At 38.6% G+C, this 26,852-nt stretch overlaps 1 protein-coding gene across 3 annotated transcripts in view; it reads left to right on the top strand.

Annotated features, from left to right (window-relative positions):
* DACH2 (dachshund family transcription factor 2) overlaps window positions 1-26,852 on the top strand; it is a 536,716-nt gene that overhangs the window by 414,301 nt on the left and 95,563 nt on the right. For 2 of the 3 annotated variants that reach the window (XM_030575787.1, XM_030575786.1), the window contains one exon: window positions 23,690-23,845. The exons of the other annotated variant lie outside the window; for it this stretch is intronic. In XM_030575787.1, coding sequence (XP_030431647.1) covers window positions 23,690-23,845 — 156 coding nt within the window. The remainder of the gene's footprint in view (window positions 1-23,689; window positions 23,846-26,852) is intronic. 3 annotated transcript variants of the gene reach the window in all.

Here is a 26,852-nt window from a genome sequence, read left to right as displayed (position 1 = left end):
GTGGGGAGAGGTGGTGAAGGGATGGACAGAAAGGACAGGAAGACTTGGAAGCACTTTTTTTTTTTAACTATAGTAATTAAAATGTGTATTTTAGATAAGGGAGGTCTTTTGAAGGATTTATTTAAAAAACTATGTGTGAAGATCCACACATTTAAGGCTAAAGATGATTGTGCATCTAAAACTCTATGCAAGCATTTTTTAGAAATGTGATTTTATAATCTTCACCAGCTCACTAATGAAATATTTTTAAAGCAAATTTTAAACTAAGGTCCTGTAGACTGACATGTTCTGTGTAAATATTACATTAATGCACAACTGTTTTTGTCAGTAAAGTCAGAAACTGACAGTATAAAAATTTATTTGGGCATAAGCTTTCGTGGACATCTGATGAAATGGGTTCTAGTCCACAAAAGCTTATGCCCAAATAATTTGTTAGTCTTTGAGGTGACACAAGGACTCGTCCTTGTTTCTGCTGATACAGACTAACAGGACTACCACTCTGAAACCTGTCAGTATATACCTTGGGGTTGGCAAATGCCTGTTAAATGGCTTTATTACCCCTTGAATGTCTCTTTAACAGTTTCAATGTTGTGCTAATAGGTCTGGCAGGCTGGAGGTTTTTTCACTTTTAACTACTAGATTCCCTCCCAAGGAAGACTCACCAGGCTAGAGCCGCCATCTGTGGGAGCCTGCAGGAAGGGTCAGAACAGGGATAGGAAAACAAGAGGGTGGAGACTAAGACCCAGTGGTGCCCCAAATTTTCAGGTGCCCTACGCAGCTGCCTATGTTGCCTATGCCTAAGGACGGCCTTGTGTAGAGAGGATAACAAGTGTTGGGAGGAGGCTGCAGTTTTTCAGTGTCCAGCTCTGACATGCTGTCTGACCTGGGGTAAATTACTTCCCCCCTCTGTGCTTCTGTTTCCCTTCCTGCCTTTTGCTATTTTGTAAACTCTTCAGACAGGGACTGTCTCTCACTATCTATTTATGTAGGGTGTAGCACAGTCTATCCTTGATCTTGATTGGGGCTCCTAGGTACTATTGTAATATAAATTATAATGTTATAACTGCGTAAAATGCCAAGGTGTGGGGATATGTCACCTGAGATAAGGCTTGAACTAATATGCTAACTGTAGAGAAATTGGGAAGAAGGTAAATGGTGGTTCCAAGCTATGCATAGTGACTACAGCAGTGTTTTTGCATCTCAAGGGCACCCACAAATATGTGCATTTGGCCTTATTTGGGAATGCTCAGCCCTTTGTTATTTTAAGAGTTGGAGGCTGCCAACACAAATGTCACTAAGTGTGTGCATCTGTGCTGCAGGTCTGAGAAGCAAAGGCAGAGCTAGGTAGAGCTGCTGGCCTGCTCTGATATGAGGACACCTTCTGACTCTAATGAATGTGACTGGCGCAGGCTGTGCACTGCATGCTGTCAGTCACAGGATTGAAGATTAGCTTAGAAAAGTTTAATAAAATACTATCAGGCAGTAGAAACAGTAGCAGCAAATCAGCTTGCCAACACCACTGCATGATACAAAAGAGGATTTTCATAACAGACCACAGGTATAAAATATAAAATTAAAGTAATGGGGACCAATAGAAAAATGTGGCCATTCCCACACGTTCATATATAAATGATTTTTATATTTAAAGGAATAGTCAAATACCAGGTAATTTTCAGGTACATAAAAACTAGGTTTTAAATATAGAATATTTTTACATTTTCCAGTTTTCCCCTCCTGATTTGCAACTCCCAAACTAATATAATACTCTTCTGAAATACTGCATCTTAAGCCATATGATGCAATCCAACCATCCCAGCTCAAACCACAACAATACATCACAAAAAGCTGCACTCAAATTTTCATTGAATTCCAGATGGTTGGAAAGAATGTAGTGCTGAGCATTGAGGAAAGTTTTGCTGATGCAAAAAATTAGCAGGAAACATATTTTTGAAGAAACCCCCTGAACTCAGAAAGGGGCTAATTCAAGTGTTTTAAAGTTCACTACAAATATTCCAGAAAGCTATTTTCATAACACATAATAATTTAGATAGTGTAAAATGCAGATTGTGAAAGAAATTAATCAAGATTACATTAGTGCAGGACATTATTGTATTTTCTCTCATAATTTGCCACCACCACCAGTTCCTTTAATGTTTAATAGCTCAGTACCTGGGCTTATGTTTTATCCAGAAGATAGCACTTTTAGCAGCACTAATATTATGTTTGGAAATTGATTAAGACAATACTGATACAGAAAAAAATGTGACTCAGAGGTCTGCCAGCCAAGAACTGACTCAGCTGAACACTACTTGGGGTAATATGGGGAGAGGGATAGCTCAGTGGTTTGAGCATTGGCTTGCTAAGCCCAATGTTGTGAGTTCAATCCGTGAGGGGGCCATCTAGAGATCCAGGGCAAAAATCTGTCTGGGGATTGGTCCTGCTTTGAGCAGGGAGTTGGACTAGATGACCTCCTGAGGACCCTTCTAACACTGATATTCTATTCTATGATAATAGATTTGAAGAGATGTTTGGGTTCTTCAGTTAGTGAAAATATCTTTCTAGGCCAAAATGCCCTTTGACCTACTTATCTTCTTTCTAAGTAGCATTTTTGTTGTTTCTTTAATGCAAAAATTCACCATTTGTTCTCAAACCTTCTGCAAAATGAACACAGCTGACTTTGTGACAAAAAAAAAAACAAAAAAACCCAACAGGCTACTTTCAAAAACATAAGCTGATATTTGAAAGAAGAATTTCAGTGTGATGTTGATTTAGGTCATACTCTGAGCCTTCTTTCATAGAGGTCTAAATTGCAATCTTGTTCATTTTAGATTTAAGTTACTGTTCAGGATTTCTGACGACTTTATGCCTACCCGAACATGACAACTTAGAAAGTGGAACTAATTACCTGGATAACTATCTTTCTGATTTGTTCACAGCTAAAAGACCGTCACCTATAATCCCTTTCCAACTTTCAAGTGTTTACTTTAGCGATCTCCCCTTGAGGTATACTGAATAATACTTTAAAAAACAGGAACATTATATAAAGAGGTTCCAGCTGCAGAATCTGGACCTGGAATTCAAACATCCCAAATTTAGGGGGTATTAGGATCAAGGCTTTGGTTTTGGTTTTTGTTTTTGTTTTGTTGTTTTGGGGGGAAAGGGGGCAAGGAGGTATCTTTTTTAAAATATGGATTTTAATTTGAATTGTGAATAACCCCAAACTTCAGGAATGTTTAGGACCATCTGTAGAATTTAGGTGAATAGTGGCCTTCATGCCCTCAATCAAAGCCAGTGTACAAGCAATAAATGTGCTGTCATTATCAAATAAAGGAGAACTATGAACAATAGTAGATATGCATAGTAGGAGTGGTGGTATAAAGGGCATTGCTCTTTTAGCAGTCTCTACAGAAAGTGTTCATTTTTCATTGAAAACTACATAGGATCTCAAAAGTGAAAATCATATCTTCAAGATTTCCAAACTAAGAGCTTTGGAGAGTATTTGTCATTATGTTTAATTTGCACATACCTCACCAAAGAAAAGGCCAGGGGAGCTAGGCCGAGAACACAGCTGTACAGGCGGCTCAACTAATTGCCTCTCCATCCTCAACCTCATTTATCTTCATTTCTTCCCAATTATACCACATTATCAATAGTCTCTGTTGCATCAGAGTCTTAATCCCCTTTATTCAGGCAGCATTAGATAGTGGCAGATGAATTCTTGGAGGGAGTCGGGGTAAACAGCCATGAAATGCCACCTCTGGCAGATGGCATTGCTCACAAGAAATGTGACAAAACATTTGGAATTTGTTACTAGGCATTGGTATGAGAATGCAAGCTGTCAGTATTTTTTTAATGAAGGTGGTGCATACTTACATCGTGAGCAGAAGTGAAACCCACCTAGAAAACCTAAAAGCTTAGTTTACGTTTAGGCTGGCACAATGCTGTTATACATTGCTACTAAACCTCTTTCATTTCTTTAGAGTCTTTCAGTTAGGCAGTACTTTCCCTCTATTAAATGTCGCTACCAATATTTTAATGATGTCTTCTCTTATTGTAGCTAAGCTTGAGACTTTTGTGTGGCTAAAGGCAGAGTATCCTTCTGAAAATCTAAAATACATTTTATACCATAACAAAGATTGGATTTGTCAATATCCTGAATATTTTTTCTTACAACTACTGGATATCTCTAAGGTCTTAATCCTTCTCCAATTCAAGTCAGGGACAAAGCTCCCACTGCTTTCTATGGAGACAACTAGACCTGAAAATTCAGCCTCAATTGAAATAAAAAAATCAGTAGAATAGGATGAGTGAAGGTTTAGACAACTTCCCTCAATGTTTCTCAGTTCCATACAGTTCAGTTTCAAATCTCTATTCATTTGTTAGAAACAGTAATAGAAAAAAAGTTAAGCATATACATATTTGTAAAAGCAGAATTAAAAAAAAGAAGTATAAAGTATGCTGACTCTTGGCAGAGTCAAGGTTTTTACATATTTGCATGTTTATTTTTAAACTGACATTAACTGAAGCACTGTGGATTTCACTACTGACCTTTATTGGGTGAGTTAAGCATACTGACAAGCTTTCATCGTTTTGGCAGAGACTCCAGATTTTGGGGGAGTTGGTGAAAGTATATTTCCATGTGGGAAATACTACATATAAAATAGTTCTACAACTTTAGAATTAGCACATACCCTACAAATATCCCACATACTGGAATAGTTGGTGGGACTTTGCAAAGAATAAGGGTCTGCATTTGATGATCCCTTTCCAAGACTGGTTTGTGATAGTAAATTTAGCTGAAGAGCACCTAAACTCTTTCAGCTTGAATGTAAAATGATGATAGTTATGCAGCCCTTTTGCAATCCCTCATTCTCTAACGAAATCTCCTGTGGCATTCAGCTTTGTGTGGATTAGTGTCAAGTTGGCAAAGTTTGGAAGGTTGTACAAATATATAGGTATGAGTTGCCCCAACCAGATTAAAAGGCAAACCACTATACTTTTCATGTGGGGGCTCTTCCCTGTTAGGAATTTCTGAAAAGATGATAAATGTATCATTTTTGTATGCTGGTACAGTGCAACTCATTAGATAACAATCTGTAATTTCTTCTGTTTGTTAGTGATATTTAAAAGAAATAGTAAATTATCAACTGTTGAAACTTTAATGATCTGATTTTCACAAATACTGCCTTTCTGTGAGCTGCAAATATTAAAAGCCTTTGAAAACCAGACCATCCAAATGCACAGTATATTTATCTCATTGTCTATTTCAGTTCATTTGTCAACTATGGGGGAAAAAAATTATTTCTTCATAAAGTACTTGTTTTATGAATGCAAAGAGTGACAGATTCAGTTTCTAAATAATTTCTAGGAATGAACGTTCATTTTTCTGTGCATTTTAAAATGTAGTTCTACTCCTATAAGTGTCTTTTGTAAAAATATTATGATCGCAGCGACTTGCAGATCTAAACTGAGGAAATCTGAAGTAAAAAGATGTTTTATGCTATCTGTCAACTCTGCAGACTCAGATCTGAAAATCAAGCTGTTTTATTTCTGGGTTGTGTATTATCAATATTAATAAAGACATCTCATGCCAAATTCTACCGTTAGTTGCACCTGGGAACATTGTCTTCAGAGGATTTGTGCAAGTATTATGGAGGGCAGAATTTGGCCCTGCAAATGGAACTTAGTTCACAGTTCTATTGGTGGTGCTAAATCAGAATAGAATCTAGTTCACTCTCCCACCAGATTGTTAGCTCTTCATTAACAACAGGAGTATAAAGTAGTAAAATCTTATATTGGTTACTAAAAATGTCAACAGTTATGACTCTGAATACACATGGGAACAGATCGGTTGTGTAACAAAGCACTATTTTCACATTTCAGACTAGAGTTGTACTATAACCTTATCCTCTCCGCTGCGCTTGCCTATAAGGTGGCATTTGTGATAATGATATGTGCTGTGGACAGATTTTTTGAAGCCCAGCTTTGTAACAACCATTTCATGTGCAGTTAGGATCTCCTTGACTCAGTCACCTGTCACGACTGAACACACACACATTGTGAAAGATGAACTGCAATGGCCCGATCATGTCCAGGTCCCAAAACCCCTTTGTCCCAGCATAGCCGATAACTCTTCTAAATCCTTCAAGCAATCCTAACACACCCATTTGTCAAATCATTCTTCCTGAGATATGCTATGGGTTTATGGATATCTGCCTGAAGCCTCAGGCATCTTGCTTTGCATGGGGCTGACCCTGATGAGTTTGTGATGGATTTGGTTCTCTTAACTTTTTTGTTTTGTCATATGGAGATAAGGACACTTGAATGTTTTGCACTAGTTCACTTTTATGAAGACTGTATTTCCTTAAATGTAATGTTCGGGGTTTTAGCTGATTCAACCATTTAGTTTAGTACCTCGGTTTACAGTAATGTTAGTCTTTGCATTAGATTTAGTCCTTCAAATGAGGTTTTTAGCTCTTGACATTCTTTTCTTTTGGAGGGAGGTTAGCACTGTCTTCTCTTGGCCCAATATTCAGTTTTTAGGATATTGGCTTTTTTCTCCTTTTTCCTCAGGAAATTATAAACTGACCTAGCGTCACTGAAAAGTATTATTTTAGAAAGAGTGGGGAAAGTTAATCCCAATTGTAAACCTTTTGGCTCTGCCTGGGATTGAATTAGTCCCACTGTGTTTAGTTAAAATATCAGGAGTTAACATACTCAAATGTGCCATATGTTCAAAGGGTTTCTTGTTGGCCTGTTAACCTAGTGGAATGTTGCCCAAGTTGGTCGCACATAGAACCATAGAATCATAGGACTGGAAGGGACCTTCAGAGGTCATCTATTCCAGTCCCCTGCACTCATTGCAGGACTAAGTATTATCTGGACCATCCCTGACAGGTGTTTGTCTAACCTGGTCTTAAAAATCTCCAGTAATGGAGATTCCACAACCTCCCTAGGCAATTTATTCCAGTGCTTAAACACCCTGAGAGTTAGGAAGTTTTTCCTAATGTCCAACCTAAACCTCCCTTGCTGCAATTTAAGCCTATTGTTTCTTGTCCTATCCTCAGAGGTTAAGAAGAACAATTTTTCTCCCTCCTCCTTGTAACAATCTTTTATGTACTTGAAAACTGTTATCATGTCCCCTCTCAGTATTCTCTTCTCCAGACTAAACAAACCCAATTTTTACAATCTTCCCCCATAGGTCATGTTTTCTAGACCTTTAATCATTTTTGTTGCTCTTCTCTGGACTATCTCCAGTTTGTCCACATCTTTCCTGAAATGTGGTGCCCAGAACTGGACACAATACTCCAATTGAGGCCTAATTAGCATGGAGTAGAGAGGAAAAATTACTTCTTGTGCTGATACAGCAGATAGATAATACATGGATAACAGTATGTAACATCAGCTTTTCCTTGTTATGTACATTTTTATTTGCTGTATGAGAGGGAATTCTCCGGTAATTTGTGCTGTCAGTATCCTTAAAATCACTTCTTTGGTTGAATTTGTTTCCCATTAATACTTTTGTTTCTGCTTAACAGTTGTAGTTCTAAATAAAACATAAAAGGTGAAGTTGGGAAGAGGGAGAATCCATGCAGTTTTTTTGGCTAGCAGGACTATTCTCTCCCTTACCCAATCACTCCTTCTTATGCTTGATTTTCTTTCATGGGAGATTTGAATTCTTCAGTCAAAACAGCCAGAGAAGGTCCTGCCTTTTCTCTCATTGTGAGAAAGGTACCACCTGTCAGAAGGATCTTGTTTGAAATGACAGTACAGTTATACTCAAGCTTATAGTTTCATAGATTCATAGACTCTAGGACGGGAAGGGACCTCAAGAGGTCATTGAGTCCAGTTCCCTACTCTCATGGCAGGACCAGATACCATCTAGACCATCCCTGATAGACATTTATCTAACCTACTCTTAAATATCTCCAGAGATGGAGATTCCACAGCCTCCCTAGGCAATTTATTCCAGTGTTTAACTACCCTGACAGTTAGGAACTTTTTCCTAATGTCCAACTTAAATCTCCCTTGCTGCAGTTTAAACCCATTGCTTCTTGTTCTATCATTAGAGGCTAAGGTGAACAAGTTTTCTTCCTCCTCCTGATGACACCCTTTTAGAAACCTGAAAACTGCTATCATGTCCCCTCTCAGTCTTCTCTTTTCCAAGCTAAACAAACCCAATTCTTTCAGCCTTCCTTCATAGGTCATGCTCTCAAGACCTTTAATTATTCCTGTTGCTCTTCTCTGGACCCTCTCCAATTTCTCCACATCTTTCTTGAAATGTGGTGCTCAGAACTGGACACAATACTCCAGTTGAGGGCTAACCAGTGCAGAGTGGAGCGGAAGAATGACCTCTCGTGTCTTGTTTACAACACACCTGTTAATGCATCCCAGAATCACGTTTGCTTTTTTTGCAACAGTATCACTCTGTTGACTCATATTTAGCTTGTGGTCCACTATGACCCCTAGATCTCTTTCTGCCATACTCCTTCCTAGACAGTCTCTTCCCATTCTGTATGTGTGAAACTGATTGTTCCTTCCTAAGTGGAGTACTTTGCATTTGTCTTTATTGAACTTCATCCGGTTTACCTCAGACCATTTCTCCAATTTGTCCAGATCATTTTGAATTTTGACCCTGTCCTCCAAAGCAGTTGCAATCCCTCCCAGTTTGGTATCGTCTGCAAACTTAATAAGCTTACTTTCTATGCCAACATCTAAGTCGTTGATGAAGATATTGAACAGAATTGGTCCCAAAACAGACCCCTGCGGAACCCCACTTGTTATACCTTTCCAGCAGGATTGGGAGCCATTAATAACTACTCTCTGAGTACGGTTATCCAGCTAGTTATGCACCCACCTTATAGTAGCCCCATCTAAATTGTATTTGCCTAGTTTATCGATAAGAATATCATGCGAGACCGTATCAAATGCCTTACTAAAGGCTAGGTATATCACATCCATCGCTTCTTCCTTATCCACAAGACTCGTTATCCTATCAAAGAAAGCGATCGGATTGGTTTGACACAATTTGTTCTTAACAAATCCATGCTGGCTATTCCTTATCACCACCACCTTCTAAGTGTTTGCAGATGATTTCTTTAATTACTTGCTCCATTATCTTTCCTGGCACAGAAGTTAAACTAACTGGTCTGTAGTTTCCTGGGTTGTTTTTATTTCCCTTTTTATAGATGGGCACTATATTTGCCCTTTTCCAGTCTTCTGGAATCTCTCCCATCTCCTATGACTTTCCAAAGATAATAGCCAGAGACTCAGATACCTCCTCTATTAACTCCTTGGGTATTCTAGGATGCATTTCATCAGGACCTGGTGACTTGCAGGCATCTAACTTTTCTAAGTGATTTTTAACTTGCTCTTTTTTTATTTTATCTTCTAAACCTACCCCCTTCCCATAAGCATTCACTATGTTGGACATTCCTTCAGACTTCTCAGTGAAGACCGAAACAAAGAAGTCATTAAGCATCTCTGCCATTTCCAAGTTTCCTATTACTGTTTCTCCCTCCTCACTGAGCAGTGGGACTACCCTGTCCTTGGTCTTCCTCTTGCTTCTAATGTATTGATAAAAAGTTTTCTTGTTTCCTTTTATTCCCATAGCTCGTTTGAGCTCATTTTGTGCCTTTGCCTTTCTAATCTTGCCCCTACATTCCTGGGTTGTTTGCCTATATTCATCCTTTGTAATCTGACCTAGTTTCCATTTTTTATATGACTCCCTTTTATTTTGTAGGTTATGCAAGATCTCGTGGTTAAGCCAAGATGGTCTTCTGCCACATTTTCTATCTTTCCTACCCATCGGAATAGCTTGCCTTTGGGCCCCTAATAGTGTCCCTTTGAAAAACTGCCAACTCTCCTCCATTGTTTTTCCCCTCAGTCTTGATTCCCATGGAACCTTACCTATCAGCTCTCTGAGCTTACCAAAATCCGCCTCCCTGAAATCCATTGTCTCTGTTTTGCCGTACTCCCTTCTACCTTTTCTTAGAATTGCAAACTCTATGATTTCATGATCACTTTCACCCAAGCTTCCTTCTACTTTCAAATTCTCAGCGAGTTCCTCCCTGTTTGTTAAAATCAAGTCTAGAACAGCTTCCTCCCAGTAGCTTTTTCAACCTTCTGAAATTAAAAGTTGTCTGCAATGCAGTCCAGGAACTTATTGGATAGTATGTGCCCCGCGGTGTTATTTTCCCAACATATATCTGGATAGTTGAAGTCCCCCATCACCACCAAATCTTGGGCTTTGGATGATTTTGTTAGTTGTTTAAAAAAAGCCTCATCCACCTCTTCCACCTGGTTAGGTGGCCTGTAGTAGACTCCTAGCATGACATCATCCTTGTTTTTTACCCCTTTTAGCCTAACCCAGAGACTCTCAACACTTCCGTCTTGTATGTCCATCTCCACCTCAGTCCAAGTGTGTACATTTTTAATATATAAGGCAACACCTCCTCCCCTTTTCCCCATCTATCCTTCCTGAGCAAACTATACCCATCCATACCAACATTCCAATCGTGTATTATCCCACCAAGTTTCAGTGATGCCAACAATGTCATAGTTATATTTATTTATTAGCACTTCCAGTTCTTCCTGCTTATTACCCATACTTCTCGCATTTGTATATAGGCATCTAAGATACTGGTTTGATCTTGCCTCTCAGTTTTGCCCTGACCCTCCTTTCTCTGTGCCATTATAGCCCATGCTCCCTCTTGTTTCCGACCCATTTCCCAGGTCTTCATGTTCCCCGCTTACCTGTGGGCTTTGCTCACCTGTCCCCGTCGAACCTAGTTTAAATCCCTCCTCACTAGGTTAGCCAGTCTGTGTGCAAATAGGATCTTTCCCCTCCTCGAAAGGTGAATGCCATCTCTGCCTAGCAGTCCTTCCTCGAATAGCATCCCATGGTCGAGGAAGCCAAAGCCCTCCTGGCGACACCATCTTCGCAGCCAGGCATTCACCTCCATGATGCATCTATCTCTGCCCGGGCCCCTACCTTTGACAGGAAGAATCGAAGAGAATACCACCTGCGCTCCAGACTCCTTCACCTGTACTCCCAGAGCCCTGTAGTCACTCTTGATCCGCTCAGCATCACACCTCGCAGTATCATTTGTGCCCACATGGATGAGTAGCATGGGGTAGTAGTCAGAAGGCTGGACAATTCTCGACAATGCATCTGTAACATTTCGGATACAGGCCCCCAGCAGGCAGCATACCTCCCAAGATGAAATGTCAGGGTGACAGATGGGCGCCTCCATCCCTCTCTGCAGAGAGTCTCCGACCACCACTACCCTACGTTTCCTATTTTTAGTGGTGGCAGCAGATCTCCCAGCCTTAGGGGTACGAGGCTTCTCCTCCTTTACTGTAGGGGGTGATTCCTTCTCTCCTGTATCAAGAAGAGCATAATGGTTACCTAATATATAATTATATATAATATATAATGATCTACTGAGGATATCCAGCTAGTTACCTAACTAGCTGGTTACCTAATATAATATGTAACAGTTACCTAATACAATATATAATGGTTACCTAATATATAATGATATATAATATATAATGATCTATTGAGGATGTCCAGCTACTTTTTGCCATATAGTAAATAGGGGCCAATTGGGATCATGCAAGAACTGACCTTCAATCTTAAATTAAAACTTTATTTGAATTCGAACCAATTTTTCAGGTTTGAATAAGTTTGGATAATTCTTTATTAAAGTTATTTTTAACTTATGTCTGCCATTTTCCTTCACTTAGACACTAGAAGCAGAAATGCTCAAGTATTTGCATTTAAAAGTGAAGTAAGAAGTACCAAAAATCTCAGGGAAAAGCCTGTTTTCATGAAATGCTCAGCCGGTTCTGCAAATTTATTATTTTTCTGTGGCTCATGTAAGCATCCAGTGTTCTGGGTACTTGTCTGAATGCAATCTCTGAACATTTTGAGTTCACTCCTATCAGTACAGTACTAGTATGCTAAACAGTGGGCTCAGTTAAAATGCTCTTTTATTCCAAATAATTAAAAAGAAAAAAATACTTAATTATAGGACAATGCTATTTCTATATAAGCAAGAAAATTAATTGTTAAGGATTAAACCTTTGGAGATAAGATAGCTAATGCAAAATGGAACCTTTCCCCTGTAATAGTTTACTGGTTTGAATGCAGAGGTTGATTCTCCTTCAGATAGATCAGACTATGTTGTGCTGACCTCCATAGACAAAGTGCTAAAGTCAATGGGAGCACAAGTCATTTAGTACCACCCAGAACAGGACTCAGTTTGCACACACTCTTGACATTTTTAATTCTGCAATTCATTTGTATTAGGATAATTTACCCCTAAATCCTAGAAGAACAGAATCTATATTTTATGTAGCCCATCATTCTGGCAGCCATTGTTTCTGTGTTTACTGCATCCATTCCTGTTAAAGTATTGCACCTATGCTCCAGTTAGAAAGGCAGGAATTAAGTGTCTGATCGCTGATGTTAAAATTTAGAAGAGATTTTTTTATCATCTTTTTTAGCTAATTCCGCACAAACTGAACTACAAAGGTTTAGTACTAAAGATTTCATTTGTCAATTGTTCACAATTTTTGTCAGTCTTGTCACTTTCCTAAATAGCTAGGAAGAAGCATATGTTTTGTTTAATATAAATATGTGTGCAAACCTAGCAAAATCAATTATGAGGATGGAGGTTGGTAGGGGCACTTTTGAAAAGTGTGTATTAATATTACCATATTTTTGTGTGTTTTATTGTGCTATTTTTGCATCAAACTTTCTATAAATAATAATGTTACTAGCGGGGTGATATTTTTAGTGGGTTTCCTTAAAAGAGCCTGCATGCAAAGTAAGTAATTGTTAACTATTAATTTGTGTATATAAAACCCTGCGTTTTTATAGACAAACAAATATATCCAAAAGTATTCCCGGCGCAGCTAGCAGACCCATTAAAGATCAGGCCCACTTTTTCCCCCTTCTGTTTTTATTTATCTTTCCTTTACTTCATTCCACCCTTTCTTTCCATCATTATTTCCAATGTGTTTTCCTCTTTTTTTAAGATTTGGGGCTCTTTTGGGAAGGGACTATCTCTTGGATGTTATCTACAGTTTTTTAATTTTGATTTTTGTTTTTGCTAAAAAATGTCCAACTACTGCAACCACTGGTTCATTTCCAATAGTGGTGGGGTTAGTCGGAGCACAAGTCTAGACAATATTTTAGTGTTCGCCAATATTTTTAACTGGATGTAATTTAGACCTGCTTGAGCAGGGACACATGACCCACTAGTAAAAATGCTGTATAAATAGTGATAGGAATAATCTGTTATAGGAATAATTTAGGAATTATAAAATGTTACATGTATAGTTTTTTCTCTAAAATCATTGTTCTTTGACCCTCTACTTATTTTCCATTCTCTGCCCCATGAAAGAGAAAGAGGGTGGGGGGATACCTTTTGGGCAAGTACACTTAGTTCCCTATACAGCCTCTAGGTCAGGCACATTTCCCCTCTAGAAAGTCACTCTCTCATCATGATTGTGGTGTTCTTAACATGTATAAATTTAAAAAACTAATATTAGTCACAAGCATTGAAAACTCTGATATGTCCATGATTATCTTCAGCATGTCCTTTGCTTTGAAATAAACTTTCATTTTGCTGTCATTAGACTTTTCAGAAAGTTTTGAAATTATATTCAGATTTTCAAATGAGCTTTTATTATATAATTATCAATAGATTACTTCACCTTAGTTGTGACAGACATATTTTTTAAGTATGACTGACTGATGGACAGATTGGGAATTGCTGAATTAATGGGCACGTTTCAAAACCTTGGCATGGCTAAGCAGTAATTACATCTGCTGAACCACTTGATAAGTTTTTGGAAGTAACCCAGTAAAGCCATCACTAGATTTCTCCATTTTTAATGCCTCACTTTCCCCAATTTTATGGCTTATTTCTAGAGAACAGTCCAGAATATGATACAGCCAAATACACATGCAGCTACACAAATCAATACATTCAAGACTAAAATGCCTTTCTATATCTTTAATTTAGCTTTTGAGATTCTTATAGGTCTCATTATTTTGGAGACTGCTTTGTCCAAAATAGATTTTAATCATAGACTCATTGAAACAAATATGCTTGCTTTAAAAAAAATCAATTTCTAATTGACAGTTTGCCAGCAATTTAACAAGAACGGGACTGTCTCATCCTCACTGGGAAGACATTTCAGTATAAAGTTTATCAAAAAGGACTTTCACCTACATTTTAGTTGGTAGATAGCCTGGTTAAGCTGAACTGTCTTCATTTGGTTGCTCATGTGAGTTCATCCTAAAACATGGAAATTTCTGTTTATTTGGTTGATCAAACTAATTTCATTCAGACTAGACTGTCTGTGTGTGTGTAAGCAGGATAATATGTTGAGTGCCAACCAGTTTAGCTTACAGAGGTTTGGAAGATTCAGGATCCCTGGCACAATCTATGCTTTGGATTTTTGTCCTTCCTGACTGCTGAATGCCCATGGATAAATACTGGGCTATTTATTGGTGGAAATTGTCAGTGCTTCCTTTTTGAATGGCAGGGCACCAACTGCTGTAAAAGAACTACAGTAACTCCCCACTTTACATCTTCTCGCTTAACATTGTTTTGATCTTGCATCCCTGCTCAATTACAGAACATGCTCCATTTAAAGTTGTGCAATGCTTCGCTATAACATTGTTTGGCTGCATACTTTGTCCACAGCTGGCAGCCCCCCATCAGCTCCCCTATGCCTCTCCCCCCCACAGCACCTCCAGCCCACTCGCAGACCCTGCCTTTACCCCACCTCCTGGCCATGGAAATCAGCTGGTTTGTGGTGTTCAGGAGGCAGGGGAGGGAAGGGGAGACTGTGTGCCATGTCCTTGCTCCTCCCCCCGTTCTCCTGCCTCCTGAACGCTGCCAGCCAGCTGATTGCCGTGGACAGAAGGCAAGGGAGGGAGCGGGGAGAAGCGAGGACACAGCATGTGGAGTAAAGGGGGAGGAGGAGGGCGGAGAAGAGGCAGGTTAAGGGTGAGGGCTTGGAGAAAGGGGTGGCATGGGCAGACTGAGAGTTGAGCCCCCCACCCCTGGTGCATGCAGAGTAGGGGAAGCTGCTGCTGCGCAATGCGCTTCTCCTAGTCTTCAGAACCTTCAGCCTCCTTGCCTGCCTCATTGTCTCCAGTGCCAGTGGGCTGTGCCTGTGTACGGTAAGGTGGGGGCACCTCCCAACTATAGTACTCTATTGTATGGCAAAAAAATATATATACATGGACCCTGATCCCCCCCATTTACATTCATTCTTATGGGGAAACTGGATTCACTTAACATCGTTTCACTTAAAGTTTCATTTTTCAGGAACATAACTACAGCGTTAAGTGAGGAGTTACTGTATGTGTTTTGCCTCTTAAAAAGCCGTATCATGATGCTGACTAGCCAGATATTGACCAGCAAATCTTACCAGCTGTTGACTGATACGTATTTTCCATTTTTGGTCAGGATATTACGCAAAAGGTTATGATGAGATGACTCTCACAATATGCTGATGCCTCAGCTTTCTTTGAGCACTGACAATTAGGGTTCTGACCTGAACGCGGCACAGAAACTACATTTGTCACATTGGCAGATGATCTCCTGTTGACAGATGAAAATCATACTTCTGTGCTGATGCTATTAGAGCTCTGAGCTGTCTTTTAATACCACTGAGATTGTTAGGTGCAGTTATCACATTTATGGTCCCTGGTCTCTTTGGTGGTATTGTTTTTTTCTCACTGAGAGATCAGAGCTTTCATACGGTGTTGCTGAACAATTATTCTTCTAACCTGATAGTCTCCTGCTGTGAGGTACTTGAGGTCTCTGCTGTTATCCCACTAATATAGTATGTTTATGAGGCTGTCTGGAGAGTTAGTGAGGAGATACGAGCTGAAGTGTTTTCAGTATGCTGATGATACTCAGCTTTATACACTCAGCTTTATGCACAGCCCAGAGACTGAGATTGTCTCTCCCAGTGTCTCGGTGAGATGGAGCATGGGCTGGGACATCTGAGAACACTGAGGTGATTATGGTGGGCTAAGGAAAATAAGTGGATGAGTTTACCTCAGCTCTCCTGAAAGAGGGTGTTCACTCATTCTTTATAACCAAAGTTTGAAACTCAGTGCTCTGGTTAGAGTCCCAGGTGCTTTTAGATGACCAAATAGTAGCAATCAGCTGTGCTACTGTTTCCATTTTTATCTGGCCAAGAGGTTGTGAACCTTCCTCACAGATGCAGACATTACTTCCGTGATTCCTGTCTTTGTTTATTTTAGCCTGGACTGCTGCATTATGCACTACATGGAGTTACACCTTAAATCCATGTAGCTGAAACTAGTGCAGAATACCACAGCTTACTTGTTAGGTGGAGTAACTAGCCATGAGCGCTGGACACCAGTGCTGCACTCAGAACGGAACACCAGAGAGCTGTATTTCAATATTGTAGACATCTGTTAAAATCTACTGATTATGCTTTAAAATACTGTATATGTTATTTTAAGGCTAAATTGATATTTCCTTAACATATGAAAACTGCCTCATGAACTTTATGTGTGTATGTTTAGATCACATGATTTAGAGTTTTACCAGATTTTGAAAAAAAAGGTGTACTTACGTTATTTGGGGCAAATTCTGCTTTCACATACCTGTTGGTGTCAATGGACACTGCACATAAGCATCCAAGGGCAGAATTTCTAACTTCATTTTCATAGTGCTAAGCATCCACAAATCCCAGGAAGTCTCTAGGAATTGTGGGTAATCAGCAACTTTGCAAATCAGACCATTGGCAATAAGTGTTCTGGATTAACAATGCTGAAACAACAACATATAAATACTTTCAGGGGTGCGCTGAAAATATACTTAATAACATGAAAAATGTGTGTTTAAAAATGCATTACATTAAAACTGGGCATGAAAGACATTTTCAAAATTTGAGTTATATTTTTCTGAAATATATAACAACAAAAAATAAAATGACAGACATACATTCAAACAGTGTGATTGTTCAATTCAAAGATACCTCTGACAATGTGAATTTCATTTAGGCCATGCACATAGTTTTAAAGCTGATAGCTTGAACTCAAATCCAAATAAGAAGGTACTGTCACTGAATTTAACTTAAATTAGCGAAGAATCCTGTGGCACCTTATAGACTAACAGACGTTTTGGAGCATGAGCTTTCATGGGTGAATACCCACTTCCTCAGATGCATGTAGTGGAAATGTCCAGGGGCAGGTATATATATGCTAGCAAGCAAGCTAGAGATAACGAGGTCAGTTCAATCAGGGAGGATGAGGCCCTGTTCTAGCAGTTGAGGTGTGAAAACCAAGAGAGGAGAAACTGGTTCTGTAGTTGGCAAGCCATTCACAGTCTTTGTTCAATCCTGAGCTGATGGTGTCAAATTTGCAGATGAACTGAAGCTCAGCAGTTTCTCTTTGAAGTCTGGTCCTGAAGTTTTTTTGTTGCAGGATGGCCACCTTAAGGTCTGCTATAGTGTGGCCAGGGAGGTTGACCTAACCAGATCAGCCACACCATCACTGGTTCATTCACCTGCACATCCACCAATGCAATACGTGCCATCACATGCCAGCAATGCCCCTCTGCTATGTACATCGGCCAAACTGGACAGTCTCTGTCGATAGCGTGGGGGCAGAAGGTTGGGCCGGATTACCCCTCCCCCACACTATCGACAGAGACTGTCCAGTTTGGCCGATGTACATAGCAGAGGGGCAATGCTGGCATTACTTTTTGAAAATCTTTCAACACATAAAACTAAGCAGATCATTTAATCGTCACAAAGATATGTTCATCAAAAAGTTCTTAGATTCTGGTTTCAGAAGCAAAGTATATTAGATGGAGCTTGCCTTTTTCTAATTCATCTTCAGTAGTGATGTTATAATTATGAAAAATAAAAAATATGTGAGCAGCAGCATTTACAGAGGAATGAAGACATGTTTTTCATCTGGAAGGAGAAAGCAATGGACGGAAAACATTCTTTTCTTACTGTAGGTGGATGAAACCTAAACAGAGGCCCTTCAGTTACATAACTCTCATCAATTGTGAATACCCACATTTGCAGGCTCATCACAAAACTGTAAATACACAGTACATCATCTAATGAAAATGTGTGTGTATTGCTTAGATTGACTTCACATGTTTTCTTCTGTTACCTGCAATTTAATTCCCTGTGCATCTGAACTAATCTTAGGAACTCAATAACAGCAACGCACAGACTTTAGCCACTGTGCCGTAAAGTAGTACTAGGGGAATACTTACATCTCACAGCATTTAATTTAGAAGTGACTGTACTGGGACTTGCTATTTTAGTTTTACCTTTGCTTACTTGAACATGTCAGTCTAATTCCTGGGTTGATATATGAGTTATGTCTAACACTCTTCTGTTAAGCCTATGATAAATACTTAGTTTTAATTAATCAATAAGATTTTTCTCATTAAATCCATTTAGCTCCTGGGCTTTACTTATCGTAGCATGTACCAGTGCTTTCCCCACGTAGGCTTACATTTATATCTTAGCGATCTTTTCAGACTCAGAATCTCCTATACCTGCCATATAGTAGACACAAAAAAAGGAGGCTCTGTGTTTGGGCCAAATTTTGCTATTTAGCTGATAGCTTGAGGTAGTAATTGCGGTGTATTGAGGACTATGTTGCAATTGTGAGTGATCACTTCACTTTAAGAGCCCCAGGGCGGAGGGGAGGGGAGGGAACCTTCTTGACAGCTAGAGGGCTCTGTAGCAAAAGCATGCAGCAGGCAGTCTGCAGTTAGCCAGGGTGGAGTGAGTTGTGCCTCTCAGTTTTAGGGAGCTGCCTGCCTGCTTGCTTGCTTGCTTACTCTCTCTCTGGTTTTGGTTCTTGTGTGTTATTGTTCTGAATTCTCAGAAATAAAGTAGTATCATGTTGCAGTCTTCCAGCAGGAGTACTTAGATTTTTATCTATTTTTTCTGTGTATATGCTGAAACATAGCATTAATGATGGGGTAATGTGCAACAACACCCCTCCAGGGGAGGTCAGGACAGGTTTGTGACCTCTTCTCCCCTCCTCCCCCCTGCCACGAGTGACTTGGGGCACAGGGGCGCTGTAGGCTATACCCTCTTTTACCCTCCTCCACTGCAACCAACACACTCTGTACTGCAGGCAGGTAGACAGGACCTGACCCTACAGTCTCTCTGTCCCTTTTGTGGTCACCATGTGTATTGAGGGAGCAGTCCCTGTGGTCCCACCTGAATGGAGGACTGCATCTGTACAAGGCCCTTGGCATCATAGACTGTGCAAGATGGGGTCTTTCCTCCTCTTTTGAGAACCTGAGTAAGGGACTGAGAGAGTCTGGCCCTAGTCAAGACCAATAGGAATGGAAGCAAGATAGGAAAAAGTTATCTTCATGTGTTTTCTTTTGTTTGGGGGGGCGGGGGAGAGAGAAGGTTGTATGTGCAGGGGTGACAATTTTAAATGTGAAGCTCTTTGTTTATTTGTAATGTTCAGAAATGCATTTCTTTGCATTTTGACAAATAAATGTACTTAAAAAGGACCTAATAATACTTTTATGACACTTAAGAATCTGCTTAATTTTTCATACCTTTTATATGGAAATATGAAATCTTTTCGTCCTAAAAATTAGTAATAAATTACATTTCTTTGTATATAACCCATAAGCCAGCTCACATCACTGTTTTATTGTAAGAGACTTTTGCCTCATTTCCCTAAATGATACTGCCTGTTGGTTTTCTTGTCTCTCATTCTTTTTTCCCCCTTCTCTCCTGTTCAGCATCTATCGTAGAGACATTATTTGGCATGCATCCAGGCATAGATCATTGTCTTGATTTACACTCCACAACCACTATTTAGTAAAGAATGTGGGTCTTCGACAGCTTAATTATGACAGAAAATATGTTGTGTTTTTCCAAAGGCTACACTTTTTGAATTGAGCAAAAGACAGATTTATCTAGCCTGTTTATATATACCTACCCCACCCTGTATGGGAGGGACCGATTTGCCTTTTACCATATGGTGCACCTTGCACATGATGAAGACCACAGGCCTAATTTTGCTTTCAGTTGTGGCCCTATTAAACTATTGTATCCAAAGGTAGGATTTAATATCATGTGTTTGTTTTGTGTTATAAGGGACAATTGCATTTGCTGTATTGATGATGCATATTCTCTCTGCACAAAATATGGGAACAGTTAACAAAAATCTAATGAAAAATTGTATCTGGATCTGATTTTCGAATTTTACAACTGATTTAGTTGCTGTAGGTACTGACCTCTAATTATGATAATAATCAACAATTTGAGAATATGTATACTGTTGATGTGATGGGCTCACAATTCTATTCTTATACAGACAATAATTGCACGTTACATTATGCTTTTAGCATTTGGTGTGAGTGTGTGTGTGTATGCACAAATATTTCTGTGGAATTTTGAAGTGTCTGAAATTAGAGTATGAGTGAGATTTGGATCCTTTGCATTATGCATGTTTAACTTATAAAATGAGCCATTTGCTTTGTTATTGAAGTCAAAATTACTTCATTCCTGTTTTTATACAACTAGCTCCTAAGAACGATATAGAAAGTAGAGATTGGAATGGATTTATACTGTGTCTTCAGGCTTTTGCTTATTATTAAATTTACACTTATATTTTTCATATTGTATCAAGCACATGAAGAAAGAGAGAATTATTTTCTGGCAAGGATAAAAGCCAGCTTTTAAGGTTTGTATCCTTAACTGCTCAGTGACAATTCCATCAACAAGTTCTGCAACATAGTGCGTGTAGTGTCAGGGAAAAGGTTTTCTGGACAACAGAGCACTACCTAAAGCTCAGGAGACCTGAGTTCTAGTTCCAGCTATACCACTGGCCTGCAGATAACCTTGGCAAGTCACTTCAGTGTTCAGTGCCTCCGTGTCGCCATCTGTAAAATGGAGATAATGATACTCGTTTGCAAAGTGCTTTGTGAGCTGCTGATGAAAAATGCTATGTAAGAACTAGGTGTTATTATTCATAATAGTTTTCTCTTTCAATGAATTGCTCACCATGTAACTTAATTATGGAAACTATGTCTGTCAGTCTTTACCACAGCAGAGTGTGGTGATATCTATATAAATTTCAGACCCTATAATTAAACTTCACTTAGCATTCAACTTTGATTGTTTCATTAGACTTCCCTGTGAGCCGGACTTCTTTTCTCAAGGGAGAGTGGGTGTGGGTGGAGGAGACTTGCAGTGGTACTACTACTGAATACAAGAACAGATACCTGAGTGGAATGTGTTGGGGAGGCGAGGGGGAGAGAGAAAGGGGAGATTGTATTATAACTTGGGCCCATGGTGAGGTATTAAAGGAAGGATAAACTGTTAGGAGTAGGTAATTGAGTTTGGAGCTCTGGCCACTGGTAGGCCACAAGAGAAGAGAGCACAGCTGGTAAGGATGTGTTTTCAGGCAAGGACTGTGATTTTTTTCCCCTCTTTTTTGAAAAATCACTATGACAAACTTCCTTAGCAATCAGTTTACATTTTGGAGGTAGAGGGCCAGAGACTCAGTCAGTTAAAATGGTCAGACCTCCATTGAAGTCCATGACTCTGACATCACAAGGGAAAATACATGAAAATGTCTGGGGTCCTGAACAACAAACACTTAATGCACGAGAGTTATAGTGGGGTTAATCATGTGTAACGTCAAGCTTGTTTGTAAACATTTGCAGGATTGGACCTTCTGCTTTGTAAAATAAAAGTTTATGGTCTAAGGACTGTTGAGATAGTCCTACCCTTGATAAATTAATATCTCACAAACATGTATGTGTATACATTCTTTACATAAATCTACCTTTAAATATTTAAGTACCAGTGAAAATTTAGGTCACTTAAATACATACAAGCTGTACTTTGAACAATAATGCTTTTAAAAAAAATATTAAACGTTAGACTAAAATATTGAAAAAACATCTGGAAAATGGTAGAAATCATTTAGCAAATCAGTTCTTAAAAAGTGGTCTTAGAAAATAATTTTTCCTCACTTGTTTAACTCAAGGAATATTTTATCAAATATTAATGCTTATATTTCAGAATAGTTCCACATGAATAACTGAAGTTTCCGTTCAACGTGATTTGAAACAGCCAGCATACAGTATATATTCAATTTATTAATGGAAATGCTGATACAACCTTAACAGTGGCAGTGCTACTGAGCACTGCTGTAATTATGCCATATTATATTATATCGTGGTATAATTTAGTGCTGTATAAATGTATCTTTCTTTGTCAATGTGTTGCTCATCATTTTACAAATTACAAATCTTTAATGGTAAGGTAATTCATGGCTTGGACATGGTATTAAAATGATGGAGTGATTCCCATTTTGCACAATCATTGATCTTTCAGTCTTTTACATTTGGTAGTATTAATCATGTTTATTAGCTGAGTGTTACCATAAAGAATGTTGAATGTTTCTATGTGGTTACTTTCATCTTCAATTAAAATACATTTTTTTTGCCTGCTGTCTCTACCTATTGCATCACAACAATGTATTACTGATTCTAATTGCAATTCAAGTTAATAAATTCTAGACAGTATCAATGCTGCAGATACACAGTTTCTTATCATTCTTTAATCTATTCTAAAACATCCATGATGGAAGGAAAAGAAATGTACCTATGTTAACCTTATGGCCCTTTTGTGTTTCTGAAATGTTCAACTTTTACAAATAGTTGTTTAAAGGCTTTATTTTGTGAACTAGACTCAACGGCAAAATTCTTACCACACTCTACCTTACTGTGATTTAATAAGAGGAGCATGTGATTATTCATGTGCATAACTGTCTGACGCGGGGATTGCCATGAAACCAGTACAAAATAAGATCTCTCCAGAAAAACAAACAGATTAGTATTACATTGTTTAATCTGACATACTTTGCTTTCTCTCTTAGACATCAATTACACTGAACAAAAATTACATCTCAATGATACATATGAATGCCTCAAAGCTGACTATCTACATGCTCAGTCTTTGAATCTCTCAATTATATGCAGAATTTAGCATTTAAGAGGAGCCTGCTCTGGTGCTCTGAGCATAGGACTGGAATCCAGGAGCTACTAAATTCTAATCCTGATGCTAAAACTGACCCATTCGGTGGCCCTAGGCAAATCATTTATATTCTCTGTACATGTTTCCCCATCTATTACTATATTGATGCTAGCTGGTATTATTAATTTTTATTATTTTATTATTTAGCAACTCCTTGAAAAAAACTCCCACTGGGTATTGCCAATGGTGAGGTCCTGTGTGTTGATTACAAAAGAAGAGTCCCTGTTTAGTTGTTATCACAACTAACTGTGAGTCCTTCCTGCTTGGGTCATTTTGTCCTTAAACATCTAGCTTTCTCTGTTTTCAGAAGGGCAACACGGTGTTCTAGTTAGGTTATTTGGCCTGCTGTATAATTAAATTTATTTAACTAAATTATTTATTATTAAATTATTCATTTATTTCAGGTGCAGCACCTACATGTCATTTTGGTGCTGAATAATCAATAAACTATGACGTATTCCAAAACAAAAATTGAGAAATTTAGGATAATAAAAAGTGTGAAGTAAAGCTAGCAAAATCTCTTCAAGGGAAGACTATGGTACTTACAATATCTTTCTACACTGTTTTTCAGGTGGGAGTGAATCCTCCTGGGATAAAGAGAAACTTCAGTCTCCTATTACAACAGGATCACAGCATGGTGTTGGTCATGCCACGCTATCAGGGCAATCCAGCCTTGGGAGTGCACATCCCCTCAGTCCTCTCCAGCAAAATCACCTGCTTACCAACAGTACGTTTACTGTCCGTATAAATAGTAAGAAGACATTCTAAGATACAGACACCTTCAGTCTTATACTGTTTGTCTGTAAAGAAGGAAAGATATACAAGAAGTTGATAACTAATAAAGAGCATGTGATAACATAACGTGCTGGATGAATTTAGCGTACACACACACACACACACACACACACACACACACACACGTAGGTAAATGCAGAGGGTGCAACTTGATTAAACTATTAACCAATGAGGAACTACTCCCCGAACTAACTGGCAGACCCATTCCATTGCAGAATAGCCCTGGTTTCTACAAACCTGAGGATGATGGATATTGCCCAGCCTATATCAAACTTGTGACAGATGTCATGTAATCCCTAAAACAGAGCTCCAGGATGCTGGTTGGAAGATGAAAGAACCCACACAGTAATTTGCCAGTTTGCCAAATGGGAAAAATCTCTTCCCGACAGCAAATATGATTTTGCAATAAGCATAGTCCACAGCATCCTACAAGATCCAGCATATCATATAAAGGTGGGAATGAGTGGGACTAGAACAAAGCCAAAACAGCAGCGAGCCTGCAGTGGGTAGAAACAATTCCTTCCTCTCCCTACCTCTTCAAGGAGGGTGCCAGTCAGTCAGTCTGATATAACCGTAGTCATCCAGTGATAGCAGGATTGGCTGGGACAGGTCAGAGCATACACTGTTAGAACCATCACATGCCTCCCCTCAGAGCGGGAGGAGTAATCAGCAGGTGCCTGAGTTCCTTCTCCCTGCACCGCTCCAATAGTTACCATTTACACACACTAGTTAGTGAGGTTTGACATTAGGCCTGCCTAACTAAATCTTTGCATTTATACTATGTCACAGTGCAGCTAATGATTTGATTTAACATTCATGTAGGTATATCAGACTGTGAAATAAATGACCAAGCTATAAATATCACTTCAAGATTAATTCACTGTTTAGACACACTATCATAATAGTTTTACTAATGAATTGAATGGCTTTCTTTTATTGCTAACTCTAACTCCTTAAAAAAAATAAAGCTTGTGTTATTTCATACAATCAATATACTTTTATATATCCTAGTTTCATTGTTTTCAAATCAGTAAAAGTTTTCCTGAAACTTAATGAGCTCTGTTAAGAGCTCTGCATCACAAACAGTAGCAAATTTTCTATATGAAGGCATTTATATAAAGGTAACTAGCATTCATTTTGGTAAATGTGTACCCAAATGGTGGTGGTGAATTTTGCTTTTTTTCTAAGATCTCTCCTGTTTCCGGGCTTAGGTACTGTAAAAATCCTCTCCAAATCTTGGAATCTAAAAAGGTCAAATTCCCTAATTCTGTAACTTTACTGAGGTTGATCGAGTTGCTCCAGCAAAAAATTTGGCCCCAAAGCTTTTGTGGTGTTTTGTAAATAAAGAATTTATTGTCCAGTTTTTGGTTTTGTAGTCTTTTGTAAATAAAGAATTTATCATCCAGGCCAAAATGAAAATAGAATCAGTGTTAAAGGAAGAGGTGGGACATGATAATTGGATAAAAGATTACAGTGGGATGAAGGAATGGAAACACTGCTAAAGTTTGAAAAATCCTCATTGTTCCTGTATGTATCTTTGTTCTGAGAGTTTTACAAATTGATTTCAAGGAGTTACTTTTCACAAGTGTATGAAATATCTTATTAATAAGAAATGCCTTATTTTTAGGACAAAATAACTTGATCGCTCTCTATATAGTGTCATTGAATTTGGTGGAGACGCCGAGACCATTTAAATGTTTCTTATTATAGGTGCTTGTCCCCTTTCACGCACAGTTAGGGTCTGTCATCTGATTAAGTAGAGCAGACTGCAGGCCTCTTACGTACTGTAGATGATTCTTTAATTTTATGTTCCTTATCTGTGGAATATGCATTTACACAATTCAGTATCTGCACATGTTTTACATGTGAGGCAGTTGTGGTCTTCCCTGTTTTGGTAATCTTTCAAGATATTATTCAGTATTTTTCATTCTAAGTAGTTGTCTAAAGGCTATTAAGAGGTTTATTAAATATCAGACATTATGTCTGATGATTTGCAAATGTAAGATATATTTCCTTTATAGTCTTCAGAAATGCTTGACGGATTGTGTCTTAAAACTGGTGATGTGCTGTTATATTCTGTTTGTAGTTTGCATTTAGTTTGCATGTCAATTGGATTTTAAGTAGACATACAACTCAAAGTGGACAGATGGTGTCTGGGAGTTTTGGAACTCTATGGAGTATGAGGAAAGATTATTAGACTGCTATGGGAGATATACAAGGGAACAAAAGCTTATGTATATAAGTGCTGAAGGGGATTGTCAGTATGGTTTGAAGTAAATGGAGATGTCCATGGACTCCGTCTTGTTACTATCTTGATTAACAATGACATGGACCATCTCATAAACAAAGTAATGTGAAGCATAACACACCACAGTGAATGGATATAATAGTGTTCGGCTGATGGCTGACCAGGGGTAGTAAGGGTGTTCAGTTTTCAGATGTTTCTGCCCTTTGTGGGCAGATGGTTGTTTTTGTGGGTGTTTTTGGTGTCTGGTGGACCAAAAAATTGTTTTGAATGAAAGAAATTATGTAAGCAAGATCAGCTCATGGCACTCTTACTGCAGGAATATAAGATAGGAAAACAATGATTTACCCTGTAATATGATGATGATTAAAGTAGAACCATGTTAATAAACTCAGAGAAATATCTATGATAAATAGGCACATAGTTTACAATTATGACAGGCTGTACAATTATGTTATTTCCATATTTTCCCAGAGGTTAGTGATGATCATTTCTAAAATGCTTAAATTCCCTTTGCAGAAATTATTGAGCCATTTTGACTCTGTAAATGGGCAGAATTTGGTCCTGTTTGTGTTGAGAAATTTGGGTCATACTCATAGGTAAATGGGATCAGGAAGTCTCTCCTGAGAAGTCTTAAGAATTAGGTGTTACTCAAAGTCAGAGCAGTTAAAAAGGCTTCTTAGTAGTTTAGTCT

Source organism: Gopherus evgoodei, chromosome 9 (genome assembly GCF_007399415.2).
Source record: "Gopherus evgoodei ecotype Sinaloan lineage chromosome 9, rGopEvg1_v1.p, whole genome shotgun sequence".
Lineage (NCBI taxonomy): Eukaryota > Metazoa > Chordata > Testudines > Testudinidae > Gopherus > Gopherus evgoodei.
This window is presented reverse-complemented; position numbering and strand designations above follow the sequence as displayed.